The 19,944-nt window shown below is 43.2% G+C and overlaps 1 protein-coding gene across 1 annotated transcript in view; it reads left to right on the top strand.

Annotated features, from left to right (window-relative positions):
* Positions 1–15,634: 15,634 nt before the first annotated feature.
* MAP1B (microtubule associated protein 1B) overlaps positions 15,635–19,944 on the top strand; it is a 74,569-nt gene continuing 70,259 nt past the window's right edge. Inside the window, exon 1 of the mRNA XM_069001475.1 lies at positions 15,635–15,855. Within this exon, the coding sequence (XP_068857576.1) occupies positions 15,678–15,855 (178 nt within the window). The 5' untranslated portion in view covers positions 15,635–15,677. The remainder of the gene's footprint in view (positions 15,856–19,944) is intronic.

Here is a 19,944-nt window from a genome sequence, read left to right as displayed (position 1 = left end):
CCCCCATTTCTCTGGTCCAGATAAAATGCAAGAAAAACAAACAATGCAAAGGAAATCTAGAATTCTGCTGTTTGAGAAAAGCAACTTTCCATACCTACATCAATGAGACTACTCGCTGTCTAGCTGAGCTGATTGTTATCTTTGCTTTATCATCACTGCTGAGCCTTCAGCTGGATGGGGTCCTAATGCTAAAAGCCTGAAACTTCCAGAGAAGGAGCATATTTGGCAGCAGTTGCTGATGGTAAAGCACCTTTCAAGGCCACCTGCTTATATGCAATCAAACTGGAAATTTCTTCAGGCCCAGGTGGTGCAGACGGTGCCTGTCTTCTGCAACCACCTGCAGAGCTCTGGTTTTAAACCAGCTTTTAAGCCTATCACCAAGGAGAGTAGCACAGCAGGAAAATCTTCATTTGTCTTTTTTTTCCAACCCATTCTCATATTATGTTTCATGCATAGCATTTTCCCTTGGGGTTACAATAGCAAATTAAAACTTAAAGCAGGGTGTTTTGTCTGTGCTCTCCAGTGTTACACATTGTGGCAAACATTTTGATAACAAAGAGAAGTCACATTGGGCTGGCAACAGTATAGTTACAGGCTGCATTTCTTTTAAGCTGTCAGGGAAGCAAGAAGCAACATATTCATGCCAGGTCCAAAGCTGGGAAAAGGAGAGTTGTGATAGCTTCACTTATCTTGTTCAGCTCTGCTCTTGGAAACAGGGTTTACAAGCCTCTGGTGACAGTGTTACTACAGAGATGATGCCCTTTGCCATTTGCCCTTTCACTGCTGTCAGCAACTTCCATGAATGAAGCTTGCCCAAAGATTTCTGCCAAGAGTTTTCTGTAAGACAGAGAATTTATAAGGCAATTAAATATATATTCAGACCTCTCCTGTCTCCTAATCATTACCTGGAAGTTTTCCAGGTTTATGATTCCCCAAACATCTTCTATAATTTTTTCTCTTACATGATTGATTTAAATGACAGGCTAATACTGTACACCTCCAACCTGTGTACGAGCTCACAAACCCTATGCCTGCAGCACTTACCTATTTTTCTTACAGCCCAGATATTGATCAGTTATGCCAATTTTTTTTTTTTTTTTTTTTTGTTATGACAGACCCTATGGTCACGGGTGTGACATAATCAAATGGCATCTTCTGTCATGACGTGGTCCCTCTGCTGTAATCCACCAGACCAAGGCTTGTGCAAGAGCAAGCCAGTGTCAGACAGCCTCTAAACCAGCCTACCACTCAGACAGGCAACTGAAATGATCACTACATGTTAGAAATTCCCTTTTGTGTTACAGCAAATGGCAAAGACTTGAGGAATTGTGCTTCTAGCTGGGTTTCAAAGAGTGTGGGACTGTCATGACCACACTGTCTGTCTGAACTTTGTGTTAATACATTTTCTGAATTGTCATTCTGAAATGTTGAGAAAGTAGTACAAAATGATGTTCCAGAGGCATCACTCAAGACAAAACTGCTTAAAGGCCCTTATTAAGAACAGAAAATCAATTTTCCTTCAAATTCCTCATTGGACAGTAAGCTTAGATGAAACTCAGCAATAAAACCACTGAACAAGTGCCAAAGTGTTCATGCTCCTCAGTTCAATTACAGTTCTCGTTCCAACCAGGACAGGGTTAATTTTTGCAGTAGCCAGGAGGGGGTACATCTAGGACCTGGGGGTTATTCTATATCACCTCACTATTGCTGTCATTGCCACGGGCAGGGGAAAGGGACTCTCTTCTGAGGAGAAGGGGTTCTTTCCTGTTGAGGAACATGGCAGAGGAGTGAGGGGGTAATAATACTGGCTCCAAGCCAGAAGGAGCGGTTGGGTGGCACCAGTTACAAGCTGGATGGAGCAGTTGGGATGGCATGGCTGTGGTCAGGTCAAACTCTGCAGTGAGCATTTTGCAAGTGAATCACACTCTCTTCTGTACACTTTTGTTATTAATATTCTTGCTGTCAGTTTTCTTATGTCATTGCTGTTTCCAGTAAATTCCAGTAAATGACCTTTACCTTTTGTGCCTCCCATTCTCCTCTCCATCCAGTGCGGGAGAGGGGGAGGAGGAAGGGGAGCAAGCAAGCAACAACATGGTTTAGGGAGTCTCAGTGGAAGCACTGGGGAGCACCACTCACAAATTGGGGAGCACCACTCACAAATCATGACACACACCAACAATAGTCAGTATCTTCTGAGAAACAATGAGTTGTCATCAGCTGAGCAACCAAAACTACTTCAGCCTTCATGCAAAACTACTAACTCAATTACTTTCCATATACAATACAAAATTTTAACACGATAAGCTTAAATTATTATTTCCAAGTAACTTTTTTTTTTGGGCATCTAATTTAGTGTCCTGAATGGTTCAGCATCCTCAGTTCCCAGTATAACAAGCAGAGGAAAAGGGATGCTCCTGCACAGAGTGCTTCTCACAGCACCCCAGTTAGGCTTTTGCTCTGAACACCATCTCATTCTCTCCTGACAATACAGGGAACAGACACCAGGAAGGAATTATTAGGAATATATAAAAAAATTTCCATCCTAACCTAGAAACCCAGGTTAGTGTCTTTCTTAGAGAACGTGACTATTCCCAATACTCATGGTGCCTTTTCAAACATAACTTGTCATGGCTATTGTTGAAAAATCTGGTGTGTTTGTTACCTAATGTACATGTATGCAATCTTAAGTAGCAATACAAAAGGACAGACCATTGTGTTCTTAAGGTTGCAGTGAAGACAAGAGATGCAGTTATGGTGGTCTGGACTAGAGAAATACTACCAACTTTAACCTGGCAGTATCCTGAAGCTGTAAAATCACCATACAAGAATCACCACCTCAGTAAAACAACTGTGATTTTTGCTGTGACTTCATCATGCCCCAGGTTAGTCCCAGTCTGAGCAAAGGCTTGGAAAGGTACACAAACAAATTTGAAAATCAAGCCAATAATTGATTAAACTGGACATCAGAGGATGAAGTGTCATGACTGAGGATATCCCATTTTCTGGAAATGTAACCTTTAAAGACAGGTTAAGTAATTTGACAGCAAAAAATTTAAGTATATAAAAAAAAAAAATAGAAGCTACTCAGATAAATTTACACATATTTATAGTAAATGTGCTTAACATTTACAACATGTGGCTCATGGACACCTTATTCCTTAGGCATATCCTATGCCTATCCAAATATTCTGCTTTTTGCTTCCCCTTCCTCCTGAAACACCTGCAGCCAGTCTTAGCTTATAACAACACCCACAGCTGCATTTGGGGCTCTGCCTGCTGACTAAGGGCCTGTTGTTAAGCCTTGGGCCATGTGTTTATCTGCACCAGTCATTAGGGCAGGAGCAATGTTCACTCCTGGTCATTATCACTTAACTCAATATCAGTCTAGTTACTCAGGAAATGAAATCTTACCAGCGTGATTAGCGTGTGATAACTGCAGATCAGCAAGCCCATCAGATCATTCCCTAACACTATCCATGATAGGTGTAAAAATAATTCTTCCAGGTGGTTCAAAGCAGTTGGCTGTGTGCCTAACAGCTCACTGAGGCATTGCAGGATTGCATAATAAAATACTACTTGTCATGTAGTATTTTAATTATTGTTATCAGCTTCCAGAGTTTCAGTAAACTGGGCGTACTGCATAATGAGTTTATACTAAGCCAGAGGCATTGTATCACGTGTAAAAAGAGAGCTATGCTGCTATATTGTACCGGAGATACTATTACACCAACAGAGTAAACTTTTTACTCTCTCGGGAAAACATAAAAAAGTGAGTTTAAGGTAGACTTTTCTTCAGCATGCCTGGATCTTAGAGTCTGTGAGAATGATAAACAGTCAGTACAATAAACTCCTTTGGTAATATTATCACAGCATGCTTAGAATTTATCTGGAGAGTAGATAAGACAACCCCTCAGGTTAGGTGTCTGCAAAAGGAGAATTATCATCCTCTCATGCTACATAATCTCAACTTCACTGCCTTGCATATGGACATCTCCCTGCTTTTTCAATTAATGACATCAAGGCTATAAATGCTTAAGGTAAAAACCCTCAACTGAGTAACATTAGCAGAAAATTACTTAAAATCAAAATATACATGTAGGAAATTAAGCAGAAGAAAATTAATGTAAACAAAAATCCAGAGAAGAAACTCTTCTTATTTTGCTGTTCTTGAACAATTTCTATCCACTTTTTCAAACAGCCTTCCAAAACCAAGAAAATCTGTGGTTTATAAATGAGAAAACAGGAGAACAATGAAGGCCAACTATATGATTTAATATAAATACATCTATGTGGCAAAGCTAAAATATATGGTTTTCCTTGACAGGTGGTCTCCTTTCATTCTTTCAGAATTATCTAAACTTACACTGCAGATTAAATAATATTTTATTAATTTTTACTGCCAATAACAGTAGAGGACAAATTCAGTTCTTGGAAGATCATCTGGTTTTATTCTGGTTTATTATCATGAAGAGAACTGTTAATTAAATACTCAGTGCAAAATATCACTATAGATGCATCAACCCAAAATAACCCAGATTGGGTTCAGTATTTATTAGATTTTGGTGTATGTTTTCAAAACAAATAAACAAATCCCCAAAAACACAACCAACAAACCAACCAACAACAGAAAGCCCCGAGCAAAACAGAACAAAAACCCGAGGAAAAACTTTTAAATGGGAATTTATGCTGAAGACACTGAAATACAATTCATATGGAATGAAAATGTGAGTGGCTACCCTGGTCAGAAAGCAAGGCAACACCAATTTGGGGATATTATGGACACCTGTCATTAGTCCTTCTGCACTTACTGCTGCTGCAGTAGTGGATGTTCCAGCTAAGCCACCAGTGGCACAATGCAGAAATAGAGGGAGGCAGGGGTCTGCAAGCAATTCTGAGAAATTTCTCCCCAAAGATGTGCAGTTCATGAAGATCACAGTGCACTCAGTACAGAAGTGCTTACTCACAAGAGCATCCCATTAGCTTTTGGCCTTGGACCCAGAGCACGTCGGTACTGCTTGAGGAGAAGCTGATGAGCAGCTTGCTGTATAGCAACCCTGTGATGTGATGCCCTGCCCTTGGCTGGGACAAACAGTTCTGTTGGTTACAGCAGGGGCTTCAGTGTCCTTTGTAGGTGCATGAGAATCTTCGGGTGCCCTCTCAGTGCTGACTGAATGGCCAGTGCTCTGCTCCATGGGGAACACAGACAACCATTGCTGCAAGAAATCATTGCTGGAGGGGATGCCAGTGCACACCTTGACTTACCCTTTGTGCAATGCCCTGGGTTTTGCAGGGCTGAAGGAGAATTGTGCCAGAACCATTCCTCTTCCTCTTCTTCTCCAAATGATGAATTTCCACTCTGTTACTCTCAAGAAGAATGCATGGGAAGAGAAGTAATCATATTTAATGTTTGTTTCTACTGTATCTGTCCATGTCTCTTCCTACATCAACTCATACTTTATTTTTGTAATTACTGTCCAATTTCAATTGACAATATCATAGCCCTCTTGCTAGTCACCTCTTTGCTCTGACTCTACTTTTCCTCCTGTGCCGACAGCCTGAAAGGAGGTACTAATGTGTGTTTTAACATTAATTTGCATAGTATCTGGGGTACCTTTTTCAGCCAAAATAAACATGACTTTTTCTTGATCTCATGTTGTTCTTATTCAGAAACTTTTTCTCCTAAAAATATTTCACAGCCTTGATATTTACCCCTTTTATGTGCTGGATGCTAGCAGAACATGGGCTTTGCCTGCCAGCAATTCCCTTTGGAGCCAGACTGCCATGCTAGGCTCCCAACTGGGCTTTCTGCAAAGCCAATGGCATAAAAATCTTCCCATCAACCTTGATCATCCTTGGGGCTTAAAACCAAAACCTAGACTTCAGAAAATATTTCTGAGAGAGAAAACAACTCCCTGTCCATTTTATTATAACTTCATCAGTGTCCTTTGCACTTGATCTCTGTCAGGTTTCACCCCAGCTGGAAACAAAGCCCCACACACCTGCTCATTCACTCCTTCACCAGCAGGATAGGGGAAAGAATTGGAAGGATAAAAGCAAGAAAACTCATGCATTGAGATGAAGACAATTTAATAGGTAAAGCAAAAGCCTCATGAACCAGCAAAGAAAAACAAGGAATTAATTCACTGCTTTCCATGGGCAAGCTGTCTTCAAGAAAAGCAGTGCTCCACCATGTGTAATGGCAACTTGGGAAGACAAATGCCGTGATTTTGAACATACACCCATTCCTTCATCTTCCCCTAGCTTTCTATGCTGAGTATGCTGCCATATGGTCTGGGATATCCCTGTGGTCAGTTGAGGTCAGCTATCCCAGCTGTGTCCCCTCCCAAGTCCTTGTACACCCCAGCCCCCTCACTGGTGGGGTGGTGCGAGAAGCAGAAAAGGCTTTGGCAGAAAGCACTGCTCAGCAATAATAAAAATATCTCTACATTTTCAACACCGTTTTCAGCACAAATCCAAAACACAGCCCCATGGCAGCTACTGTGAAAAAAATTAACTCTATCCCTGCCAAAACCAGCACAGTCTCCCAATCTTTTCTTCCATTCACCCCTCTTCTCAGTACTTTGCACCATAAGGTGGCTTTAGCAGTTTTCTTCTAGATAGAGATTTACTGGTCCTTCTACCACATCTTTAATTTATTTTCTATGAAAGTGGCCATGGACAGCTGTTTTATGCTCCCTACTGAGTTTTTTACTATCAGTTCAGATTGACACACTAACTGAACCCAAGGAAAATGATGTGGCCAAACTGGAAGACTGAGCCTTTAGCTTGAGATGTCAAAAAAGCAAGAGGTAATCAGAGACTCCTCTGGAAATAAGCAAAAGTTTTCATCAAAGGAATCATCTATAATGACTTTAATGCTGTTAAAAATACAATGTGTAAATGCAGCAATATAGCAATGAACAATTTTATGACCCATGGGTCATAGGGATTTGTTTGAGTGCTTTCTCTCAGTGATGACAAAATCTTCTGTGACTGAGCCTACTCAAAACAAATCCTCCAAAGAAAACATACAGAGCTTGTGGTAAGGATATCCAGATAAATAAAACTGTTCCCTCATTTTATTAGTGGACCTATTTCCTATTACAGAGTAGGCACACTGTGGTTTGTGGAACTGGGATTTTCTCAGGGAAATACGAAAACACAGCTCTGATCATATGTTGCTAAAATCCAGTGCCTTTGTATCACTCAAAAATGGATATTACATTCTATCTATGCAATGTATTTCCATGACTTTGCTTGGAAAGGATATATTCATTCATGACTTTTCACAAAACTGAGTGCAATGGCACTTTGTGTTATCCCAGAAATAGCAACATTTCTGTGCTGTTGTGGAAAAAGATATTCCTGCATGCAAAAAGTAGTATTTCCAGTATTACTGGGAGGAGAAAGAGGTTTTTCCTGTATTATTTATGTGATATACATAAATATATACTATTGTTCCACATAATGACAATATAATAGCTGCTATATCAAAAGTATGCCTGCAGGGTGACTGCAGTGAAGCAAGTCAGGCTAAAAAATCTTGCCTTCCTTGAGCTTTGAAGAATGACTGTACCCTTCCAAATTTGGAATTCAAAATGTTTATGAAATCAGCATAAGGAGAAGTTGGGAAAAAAGCTACAATCAAAGAAGTTCAAGCTATCTTGGGGAAACCTGAACGGAATATTTAATAGACTCATAGGATAACCTAACTTGGAAAGGACCCACAAGAATCGTTGAATCCAACTCCTGACTCTGCACAGGACAACCCCAAAAATCAGACTATGAATATTTGGAGAAGAACATTAAAAAAATGCTCCTTTTCTGCATTTTGTAATGTACTTGGTAATGGATCTATATTCTTATGCTGGAAATCATACTTAATCATACTTTTCAGCAATGGCTCCACCATTGTTGCTCTACTGGCTTTGCAAATAATGAGGAAGAACAAAATTTCTCTGTATTTCAGAAATGTAACACCACTCTAGAATTACCGAAAGAGGTTATAATGCAACTTCTGGCAAGCAGGCTACCTGACAAAAAATCAGGACAACTTCTAGGAGGAAATCATGTCAGATCCTGTCTGTCCCATGGCATGGTTCCAGCTCCACAAGGACTCCTGGGGCACTGCCATGGCAGGACTAGAAGGCACACCCTTGGGCACAAGGCAAACACTGATGGTGAACCCTTGTATCAGAATGCACACTGCTGGTGTCTCTGCCCACTCCCAAAACAGGGGCACTTCAGCAAAATGCTCAGCTTACTGGCGTCTCTGGGCACCCCGGCTGTACACACTCTGCCCAGGCCTTTCAGTAAATTCTGCAGTGCAACTCTTAGTCAGCACATCCCAACCTACTGCAAAATACCAATGACTAGGAATGACTTATTAATTTAAAGAGCACCCTTAAATCATCTTTACTTTGTGTCAGCCTATTGGAGTGCATGGGGCAGACAAATAAATAAAAACAGAAAACAAAGGGAAAAACCAAACAAAATTTTTAAAAAAGCCAAAATGATGCTGCAAAATTGTACAAATAGTAATGTTACTATTAAGCTGAAATAATAAAGTGCACAAAAGGGGAAAGGAACCAGATGGTCCGTCATGTAGGTGGTCTGAATGAGCAACTCTGGAATTTGTTTTGAGATACATATAAAATTAAGTTAACCATTTCTACCATTTATGCTGTTTGAGTACCAAATTGTATTGACAAAGTATGAGATTTTGTGGGAGCTGAAACAGTTAAAAGACTGGATGATTGTAACAGCAAGACTAAAGGCTACATCAATAGGATGGCTAAACCCTGTTTAGGCATCAGAGTCACAAGCTATTCTTCTAGGAATCGGAGTCATTGTAGCTTTCTACATACTAAGAGAGCTAGAATGAAAGGCTGCATCAAGATCCTTGCATGCACGTGAAGTCCTGGGCAAGGGTGCAAAATAATGCACTACTCTGGTTGCAGCTATGCAATACATGAAATTGCTGTAGCCTTGAAGAGTTGTGATGACTCCAGTGTAGGACCAGAGTCTGTTGGACCTTTCTAGTAGGAAGAAGGAGCAGTTCCCCAGATTCTGTGTATGGAAGCCGGTCAGTGCACTGTATGAAATGATGCTTGCCTAGATTTCTTGCTTCCTATTCCCTGTGTAGTAGCAATGTCATTTCTATCATAGTGTGCTCAAAAGAACAGGACCCCTGTAAAATAATAATAATAATAAGCCAATTTTAAATCGTACAGAACTAGCACAGCTAGCAGGCAGCTTCTGAAAAGTATTGTAAGGCACATCTTAAAACTACATGAAAATATTTTATAGAATATCTACTTGCTGTTTGGTTCCCAGAGGCAGCTTTAGACAATTCAGCTTGGAGAGAAAACAAAAAAAACTCCAACCCACTCTTTTCTTTAGAGCACCTCCATGTGCTTTTCCCACCTGAGTATCTAGGATGGAGCAGGACGTGGTCAACAGCCCATTGATATTTTTCTCCGCTGTGCTTGTAGTGAGTTAAGGGACTAACCTTGGCTGATGGTCCTCCAGCATGGCCATGGACAGGGTGTGCTGCCAGGGCAGGCAGGTTTGGGGCAGCCTGTGGCCAGGCTGAACATGGGTGTCACAGCAGCCAACAGCCCAGTGCAGGAACTCGCAGCTTCCAGCTGACCCCAAACTAGACAGATGATAGTGTACGCACAGTCATTCTAAACCCATGGCTTGATTTGCCTCCCCTCCTAAGTTAAGATTGAGCTCTGAATCTGGCTTGAAAGGAAGCACATGCAGGTTCTTCAGGTCGGTGTGATAGGACATAAATTGTATTTTACCCCTAGAACCCAAATAAAATTCTGTAACTTGCAGTTCTTCAATAAGAAGTAAAAATCTAACAAACTCACCTCCTGAAACCCTAACTATATCCCACATCAACAGACCATTCTCTCTCTTGTTCAGAAGAACTGAATCCAGAGCTCAAAGGAAGCTCAAAACTACTGCCTGATGCCAACCACTTTGTCTTACCATTGTTTTTGCAGCTGATGATGTTTTAATTATCCATCCAGCTTTGTGGTACAATGGGTACCACTGCCTTCAATGCTTTCATTATCATTTATTGCTGAATTTTAAGCATCATCCTAATTAGTAAACATGATCTAATTACTTAAAACTGCTTTATTTTCCCTCCAACAGTGGAGAACCAATCATTTTATGTTCATGAAAAGCTACATGTTCTTCTCATAGCAAATGTCAGGATAAAATTATGCAAAATAATTATTTTTAATTTGTCTTTTTTTAATAGTCCAGTGGAAAATCTTTTTCTTTTAATTTAATTCTCATTGCAGTTAAATAAAGTACTTTTTTTCTTTTTTACTTCTATTTTTTTTCCACTGAAGAAAAAGAGGGAAATTACTCTTGATAAAAAATAATTTATTTTTCCACTGGGAACTAAGGCAAAATGTTACTTAGTGTTATTTTTCTCTCACTTCAAGACAGAAAGCTAAAAGTGAGAGAAAATGTTATTTTTAAAAGCAATAGTGTTGCTTTCTTCACTTTTTTTTTTTTAAATATATTTAACTTCCCCTGTTCTGTGGAGAAAGTGTAAGGAGTGAGAAACAGATGAAATACCAGCTGAAATGGATATTTCACCATAAGCAAATAAAAGCTTTCTTTCCTTTGCAATTTAAAAAGTAATCATTAAAATTGAAGTAATATATTTTAAATACCTGAAATTAATGTTGGTCAAGTAATTTTTATTTTGCATGTAGTTAAAAATAAAGCCTGCCATCCTAAAACGTGAAGTATTTCCCATCTTAAAGAGTCTCTCATGGAGTCCAAGTCTCTGTCTGCTCATCCAGGCACAGATCTCTCTGGTGACCCTGGCTATTGCCATATCACTGCTGGAGGAGGAGCTCCCCTGGCAGTGCCAGCTTGAGGATGCCAGAGATGAAGATGCTTCCCTGCCTAAAATGTGGGGGAAGGCATGAGGAGTTTTCTTCATGAACCACACATCTAGGTGTTTGCAGGGAAGGGCTCATGACTAATCACACCATGGCCAGCAGCTTCTGCTCTGCTGGGGTCAGGGTGACATGCTGACTGTCCCTCTGCACCTGCACTGCTGCTGCATGCTCTGCTAAATTGCCTCAGAGGAGCAATGCACAGAGGAGACTCTGGGAGGTAAAGGCTGGATCACATGGGCATGGTAGAGCTTCTGATTGCAGGAAATGGGGGATGAGGTGGAGTGGGGATATTGAGAATGATGGTCATATTGAGAAGGCATCAGGCAAGGTACAAAATGTTACAGGTATCTCCTATAGTATTGGTTGCATATTCTTGACTTCATCATGTATCAGAAACACTTTCACAGTGAGAGTGATGGTTGCCCAGACCATCACTGTTGGTGGTCTCTATCCATGGAGACATTCAAACCCCACTGAACACAGCTCTCACAAACCTACTCTAGGTGGCTCTGCTTGAGCAGGGGAATAAGACAAAATTACTTTCAGAGGTCCCTTCCAGCCAGCCATTCTGTCAATCTGTCACCTCAGGCATAGGCTGGCAAATCTGCATCTCTAGAAGTTAGACCTTCCTGCCCGTCCTTAAGAAATCCTACTCACCTGAGGAACCCCCTTCATGACACATTGTGCAATCCTCAGACTGGCGTTTCTCTCAGTGAGGACAGCCTTCTGAAACACTTCACTTTCAGTTAAGTTCTTAAATTCAAAGAATCACAGAATATCCTGAGTTGGAAGCGATCCATGAGGATCATTGAAGTCCAAATCCTGGCCCTGCACAGGACATCCCAAGAATCACACAATGCCTGAGAACATTGTCCAAATGTTTCTTGAACTCTGTCAGGCTGGTGCTGTGACCACTTACCTGGGGAGCCTGTTCCAGTGCCCAACCACGATCCGGGTGAAAAACCTTTTCCTTATATTGAACCTAAACCTCCCTTGACACAACTTCAGGCCATTCCCCCAGGTTCTGTCACTGGTCACCAGAGAGATCAGTCTGCCCTTGCTCTTCCCCTCACAAGGAAGTTTTAGACTGCAGTGAGGTCTGTCCTCAGGCTGCTCCAGGCTGAACAGACCAAGTGCCCTCAGCTGCTCCTCATACGGCTTCTCCTCAAGGCCCTTCACCATCCTCGTGGCTCTCCTTTGGACACTCTCCAATAGCTTTGTATCTCTCTTATCCTGTGGCACCCAGAACTGCCCCCAGCACTGGAGGTGAGGCTGCCCCAGTGCAGAGCAGAGCAGGACAATCCCCTCCCTTGCCCGGCTGGCGATGCTGTGCCTGATGCCCCCAGGGCACAGGTGGCCCTCCTGGCTGCTGACTCGTGTTCAACCCCAGGTCTCTCTCCACAGTGCTGCTCCCCGCTCTCTTGTTCCCCAGTCTGTATTTCAATTGGTCTAAAGCAATCCACATGGATACGTATTTCTTTTATGCTAGGGATGACACTTGACCTGAGACAAAGGACCAACTTGTACATCACTGAAACTTCATTTAAAATTTGGACTTGAATGAAGCTTGAATATTAGTGGTAACAAATGGCACATACCACCAAGAAACATGTTTTAAACTTCAAGCACTTTATTTAAACTGCCTCTTTAAAAAATACAACATCTAAAAAATACAGCTCTCAAATATAATATTTGTCCATATTCAACTGTGGAACTCCAATTTGGTATTGGACATAATAAAACAACAAAATCAAACCAAAACAAAGGCCAGACAGGTGCGGGTCTCAATCACTGTCTCTGACACAGCAAGATATATTCTCTAGTCCACGAATGTTGCTGTTTCTTCTACTGAAAGGGCATATCTATGTGATTTAGCTGCAGCTAGGCAGGTAGTATCACTTTCAAACAATGAGGGTCACAGGACACTAAGTCAGCTTTATGCAGCACATCTCCACATTTCACTCAGCAGTGGACCTGATGCTCCATATTGCAGAATATAAATTAGTTTCCAGATAGGGAAAGATGATGACAAACAAATCTACCTGACTGAGATACTGACAGGGCAAGTCACAGTGTGAACAGTGGCTATGGAGCTGCGACCCTGCAGCTTCCTCAGAGATGTGTTCAGGAGGATAAAGCACCTTTTCTTGTCTACCTTCAATCTCAGATGATGCAGCATATGCTTGTGAGTGGACAAGGCCAGAAGTCTGCATCCTTTGAAGACCATTTTCTTCCAAAGACAACCTCTTTTCCTTAGGGTTTTAATGTGTCATACATCACCAATCACAAGACAGCTTGACTGTAACAGTTCAGCTTTTATCATACCATGTTCTAGCTGCATATTATTTTACAGTGCAGTATAAAACAGAGGACTACCTGAGCAGGCTACTTCAAACATGACTGTATTACCTACTTGTATGTAAGCATCTTATTCTCTGATAAAATGAATTCTTTTCAGCTCTTACTTTTCAAATTCACAGACATCTTTCGAGTTATGGACATTTCCATTTTTTCCTTAAAATAAGAAAGCACTTAAAAGCCCATACAGCGCCTTTTGAGTACTGGTGTGCATTTCTCTGAGTATCATATTTAACCTTTTGTGCTTGTGAGGCAAGTAATTGTTTTACCTTTATGTCCAGGAACCAGTATCTGTCTATTTTGTAACCAGTTTGCAAGTCCCCATGGCAAGCCCCTTCCACGCTTGAGAGACTAGCTGCTCTTGCCAGTGATTGAAATAAAGGCATATCCCAAAAGTACAGATTGCAGTGGGGGAAGCCGGAAGATGGCTTTCTCCAGTGGGCACCATGTGGCAAGTCTTGGAGGTATCTATAATGAAAATAGATTATTAGGAAGGGGGACAAGGCCACAGGGAATGGACATTATTTCTAAGTAGGTATCTACACCATCCCATGGAAACTGACAGGATTAGCAAGGAAACAGCAAAGTCACAGTGAGGCTCAGGTGAACAGGGGCATCCAAAGGCACCCTGCACCTTTGAATACCTTGCAAACCTTAAAACTGCTGCTAGTTCTTGTGCATCTATGCCATTGTATTTGTTCTATCAGCAGTGTCAGCTCTAGCAAAGAATAAGCACTGCTGCTCTTTACCACTGTGTCATCTCAGCCACCTGACATAGCTGTGAAAATGCTTGTCTGCACTCTACAACCTTCAGGCAGTTCAGAAAAAGCCTACTTTAGATGCAACACCCAAACACCATGCCATGTAAGCCAGGGTTCTCAGTACTGTATCTATGCAGAGGAACTATTCATATCAAAACCACTAGGCGCTATAGATAGATAACATTATGGACTAGCACTTATAATGATGGCCCTTTAGCCTTTGTGGATTGAAACTGTAGCCTCCAGACTAGTAAGATAAAAAAACTTAGTAGTGACAACCTGAAATGCATGTGGATTAGTCCACTGTGCCCTGGAACAAAATACAAAGAAGAGAGGGCTGCTGTACTGGTTCATCCAGGCAAGCACTCTGTTTCCGAGCAGTAGGCAGAGAATTCGCACACCCAGCACTGTAAGAAGATGCAGACAGAGGAAGTGTCTTCTCAGCCAGGGACAAGAGGTTATCTTAAAAAGCAGGCTATAAAAGTTTATATCCTTTCCTGTGTCACAGTGAAATTTATCCCACATCACTTGAGCCATATAAACAAGAGGCTTAGTGTAAACAAGTGGCTTGCTTATGTCAGTAAAGTGAGAGGAACATCTCAGACAGATTTGTCTCTATCCCAGGTTAGGAGAGAGTAACACACTTTTCAGAGGTGGTTATCACTAAGTATTGTGGTGTATATATCTGACATCCATGAGAAGAGAAATGAAACCTTTGGTTCTGTCATTGTAGAAGTTTTCTATCATTGCTCCCTAGAGCTGCTTGAGCCTGGTCAACATTACTTACCCAAACCCCTCTGAACTTCTGCAGCTTTGAATAAGCCAAGAATATGGGTTTTGGCATCTTGTCCAAAACCAGTGTTTTTCTGATAGCATATATCCATGGGCAGTGAATATGTGCAGAAAGGCCACGTGCGAAGTATCTTATTAAATGAACTGCTTTTTAAATTTAAAAAGTTAGCAAGAATTATTAGATTGCTGGGTAAGTGTGTGTATTTAAGTATGACTCAAATTTTGCTGCAGTGCTACAGCAAGATGTAGGAGAGGACAACTGGCCTTGGGCAGCGGCACTGCTTTTTCATCCCTTGGCGTCCGGAGTGCTGCTGGAGTCCCGATGCCGGCTTTCCCAGATGAGCTCCCCAGGTCTGCCAAGCCATCATCTGCGGCTCCTCACCGCCTGTTTCAAGGCTGGGACCCGGGATGGGCCTCGGGGTGACCGGCCGGCGGGGTGACGCCCCGGACGGGCACGGGGAGCAAGGGAGGCGCGGGGCGCGGGCTCAGGGGTCTCACGGCCGGGGCGGGAGCTGGGCACGGGGCGCACCCCTTGGCGTCCCCTCGGGGCGTTGTTCGCCCCCCGCGTCTTTCCTGCTTCCGGGGGCCGCCGCGGGGAGGATTTGCCGCAGATGACATCAGCTGTGGATGCTGGAAAGGCGGCGGCGGCGCGGAGGATGCGCCGGCTCCCCCCCTTCCTCCTCCTCCTCCTCACCAGGTCCCTGCCCTGCACCGTCTCCGTATAAAAGAGCCGCCGCCTCCCCGCCCGCCCTCACTCCCTCCTTGCCGCCTGCGGAGCCGGCGCCGAGCGGCCCCTCTGCTCTCAGCGCCCCGGAGCCGCGGGGCGGAGGCGATGGCCACCGTAGTGGTGGAAGTGGACTCGGAGCCCTCCTGCAGCATCCCCAACCCGACCTCCACCTCGCCCAGTCTCTCCCACCGCTTCCTAGACAGCAAGTTTTACCTGCTGGTCGTCATCGGCGAGCTGGTGACCGAGGAGCACCTGCGGCGGGCGATCGTCAATATCGAGCGAGGTGAGGCGGCGGGAGCCGGGGCGCCGCAAGCAGCGCCGCGACATCCCCCGCCGGCGCCCTGCCCCTCCCTGGGCGCGGTCGGGAGCCGGGATTGCCCCCGACACCCATCCCTCCGAGCCGCGGTCTCCAGCTCTTTATTCCCCGGGGGGTCCCGCCGCAATCGCCCACCCACTCACCTTCCCCCGCGGGGTGCGGGCGCTGCGGAGCGGGGCTGCGGAGAGCCGCAGCGAGCCCCCTCCCCGCCATGGCTGGGCGGAGGGGCCGGGCCGGGAGCGCAGCGCCCGCCGCCGAGCCCGTCTGCCCGGAGACACCGGCGGGTGGGCGTGGCACGGTCCGCACTGCGGTCCCGGTGGCAGCCCGGGGCGGACAAAGGGCGGCTGGGGATGGGGTGGATGGGCTGGGCTGGGGGGCGGCTGCCGCCCGCAGTCCGTCGTCCCCCACCGCCACGCCAAGCCGGCGAGGTTCGGGGCGTTTTCCCTCTCGGCGGCAGAGGCTGCGCGGGCGGGAGCGCAGCCGCGCCTTTGTGTCTAACTTTGGGCGCTGGGACTTTTCTGTCGTCTGGAGAATTTTTCAGGACCCAAGTTCTATACATGCGTATATGTATTCTAATAAAGAAAACCGATTTGAGTAACAAGGCTGTTACTTGAGTGCTCAACCTCGTTATTGTCCGACTGCGGACTGCTCTGACTCGGCGTTTATTTGTCCTTTCATTAAGACGGCGATGCAGGATGGTATTGCAAGTCAAATGACAGTTTTTTGAGTTTTTGTTGTGTTTTTTGATACAATAGATTGCAGTGTATATGCGGATAGGAGAAAAAAAAAAAAAAAAAACCAACCCGTTGCGGTATTAATGGAATAAAGCACAAAGAAAATTATTGCCAGACCTTACAGTTTGTCAAACTCACTTGATACATGATTTTATAACATGTATTTTTTGTTCTCGGCTAGTGAAAACAAAGATTTCAGAAACTGCCATTGTTAGACTGGAGAAGAGATCCCGGAACGGGGAATTGGTAGCAGCCTTGTCATGTAGGTGTGGTTCGGCAGTCCAGCTAGGACTTCGTCTGTCTCTATTGTTGCTTTCTCAACCATTGTTGCTTTAGTTGGCTATTTCTCTGAATTCTTTTTCGTACATGTCTGAGGTAAAAGGCATCCTCTCTCCGCTAACCAGTTTCATCATAACCTGTTCATCTTTATTGTGACCATTGTCTCCTGGGAAGAACTACTGAGGCAGGTGCTTTGTCATTCAGAGCTTCTTCAGCATTGCACTTCCTTAACTCTATCTAATTTTCAGTTGTGTTAGAAGTGAACTGGCTGCATTTTAATTAAATTGTTAAAGATTATAGAGCAAATTGGCAAAATTTCTTCCGTCGAGACAGCTAATACCCTTCCTCTGAAGAAATGCTCTTCAGTCTCTTCCTGAATCTTCTATTGTACAGTTGCTGCTGCATAGCTCAGTTGCTGCTACCTCTGCCACTAAGCATAACACCCACTTATGGGTTTAGATGTTCAGAGGGAATGTTTTGGCCTTTTAATTCATCATTTTGGATTAGAAGTCACTGTGCTGCTTCTAGTACCAGACCATCTGATTGAGATTTTTGCCTGCTAAGAAAACTCTGTGGTGAAATTTTGAGGTACATTGTTTTGGATGAATACAATGGGAGTCTGAAGCTCTTTCTGCGTGAGGCAATTATGGGCTCAGCTAATATCTTTCTCTTTGGAAAGTCTGCTGTAGTCTGGAAAAAACCACTTCTCGCTACCTTCATCTCAGTAGAGCTTTAAATGCATTTTGGTTCTTGATAACTCTGCCTCACTGTCTTCTCTGGTACATCTCCTGAGTACCATCACTGAAAACTGTGGGTTCATGCGCCAAACTGCAGAGCAACGTGTCAAAGAAAACGTCTGCTGATAACACATCAGTGGCGTGATGCTACGCAACCTGGTGGAATGCAGAGTCATTTCTTAAGATATCGTGGGGAGGGAATGGCATGGCAAGATGTATTTTCAGTAATTACATTTGGGATGTGACTTTGCTAAGGGGGCAATCCTCCAACCCACCATCCGCCAAAAGAGAAGAGGGGACTCAAGAGAAAGCTTCAAGGTTTTTCTACTGGTTTAGCAGATGCTACTGGGTGTGCCCTGCCTGCTGTCTCATTAGTCCTGTATCTAGTGGCATTGCATTCCTAAGACTGCAGGAAGAAACAAATAGCTCCAGTTCAGTCATGTTTACAGCGGTTACGTCCACACTGCTAATCAGTCATTGGATTGACCTTGGATTTTAGTTCCACGTTTACCTTTTTTCTGCCCAAAACATGATTTTGTGATATCATGCATTTAATGCGTTCTGCTACTCCATGGTACACATGCGTAATTTTTGCATCCAGACTGCTGAATCATGCAGTTGCAAATTTTGGATAGTCTACCCAAATTCCAGCTTCAAATTCTAGGACTGCTGTGTGCATAGGGCATATAGGCTTTTTTCCCCTTGGCTTTGTTGTTTGGGGGTTTTTTTCCCCTATTTATTTTGTGTTGAGTCCTGTATTTTGGACATTGCCTGACTCAATGTTCTTGACTACATCTGATCAAAATCTTACCTCTGCAGCAAATTAGGATCGCATCTAAAGCAGCTAGAGATGTTGGATGACTCCTATCATTAGCAGCATTGATGAATCATAGTCCATGTTGTTTAACTGACCTCCAGAAAGCTTTGTAGTTCCTCCACCCAATCTTGGTGTCATAGGCCAAGGAGCTGTTTATCTTAAAGCTTCTTGAAGTTCAACACTCATTCATTCAGCGTTCTTCAGCTTTGTGATCAATGTCAGTTTCACAGTTATTGCTTTCATATGTGCTCTATGTGTATGATATTATATCATCTTGGCGGTCTTGCTCTCAAATATTCCAACACCTGGGATATATTAAAGCCTGTTTAGACGTATTTGTCTGCCAAAACTCATCCCAAAAATGCACCATATGGCCAAGAGCTTTCTGAGAAAACAAAGTAAGGAGAGTTGCAGAAGAGTCTTGCTGCTTATGCCTCTGAACAATGATGCATCAGACAGGAAGTGGAGGTGGCTGTTTATAGCTCAGTTATTTTTCTCAAGTGGTTATGGAACACACAGGCAATACTGTATTTTCAAATTTTTCTGGAGATTCAAATGGCAGCTACTTAATTGTTGGTAGCATGTTACAGTAAGCTTGCTACTACCTTTACTTGGATGCTGACAAGGAAAAGCCCTGGATGCATTCTTCTTCCAGAGGCTTCAGGCTGTTGAAATGCAGATGTTCATATTTGCATGGAGAACCTACTCAGAGCTGCAGTGGGAGACTGGCACTGCAGATCTGGTTTCTCTGCTATTCCCTCTTTTCTCCTCATGCTTCATCCCTGCAACAGGGCTTCTGCCAGTCTAAGTCCTGACATTTCTGCTGCCTTGAAACAGAATATAGAGCATGGGAAGTGGTATTGACAGTAGCATCCACAGCCTGAAACCCTGACAGAGTTACTAGGAGTGTTAGTTCTGGATGAGGGGTTGAACACACACCTCTTCAGGCATCTCCTGGTCAAACCCTAAAGTGGTCTAACACAGAGATTCCATACAAAGGATGCTCATGTGGGGAGGGGCCACCAGACCTTTCCTCACAAGAAATCCCTTTTATGTTTGCCAGTTCATTTGTGTAGATGTAATGATGTTCTTCTAGGACAAAAATGAGTGCAGTTTTGGTTTTCAAAACTGCAGCAGTGCCTGGACTTACTTGTAGTGCTACTGCCTGCTCATTATTTCAAAACTAGAATATTTTTCAGAACAATTTGAAAACAAAATTAGAGAAAAATCCAAAGTATATTATTTTATTTTTCTTTTTTTTTTTTTCAAATTATTCATCAAAATCTTATGGAAGGGAACTAGAAACTTGTCTTTTGGCTGCAATGACTTTTTTTTTTCCTGATCAAATTTCAATCCTTAAAAATCTACTTTGGAATAATACCTTTTTTGGTCATATAAGTGCCAAGTGTCTCACTTTTTAGGTAGCTGGGGGAAAAACAGTAGGGAACAGAAATGTGCTGTTTAGTTTTTAAAAGAAAAAAGATCAAGC

Source organism: Aphelocoma coerulescens, assembly GCF_041296385.1.
Source record: "Aphelocoma coerulescens isolate FSJ_1873_10779 chromosome Z unlocalized genomic scaffold, UR_Acoe_1.0 ChrZ, whole genome shotgun sequence".
NCBI classification, from domain to species: Eukaryota; Metazoa; Chordata; class Aves; order Passeriformes; family Corvidae; genus Aphelocoma; species Aphelocoma coerulescens.
This window is presented reverse-complemented; position numbering and strand designations above follow the sequence as displayed.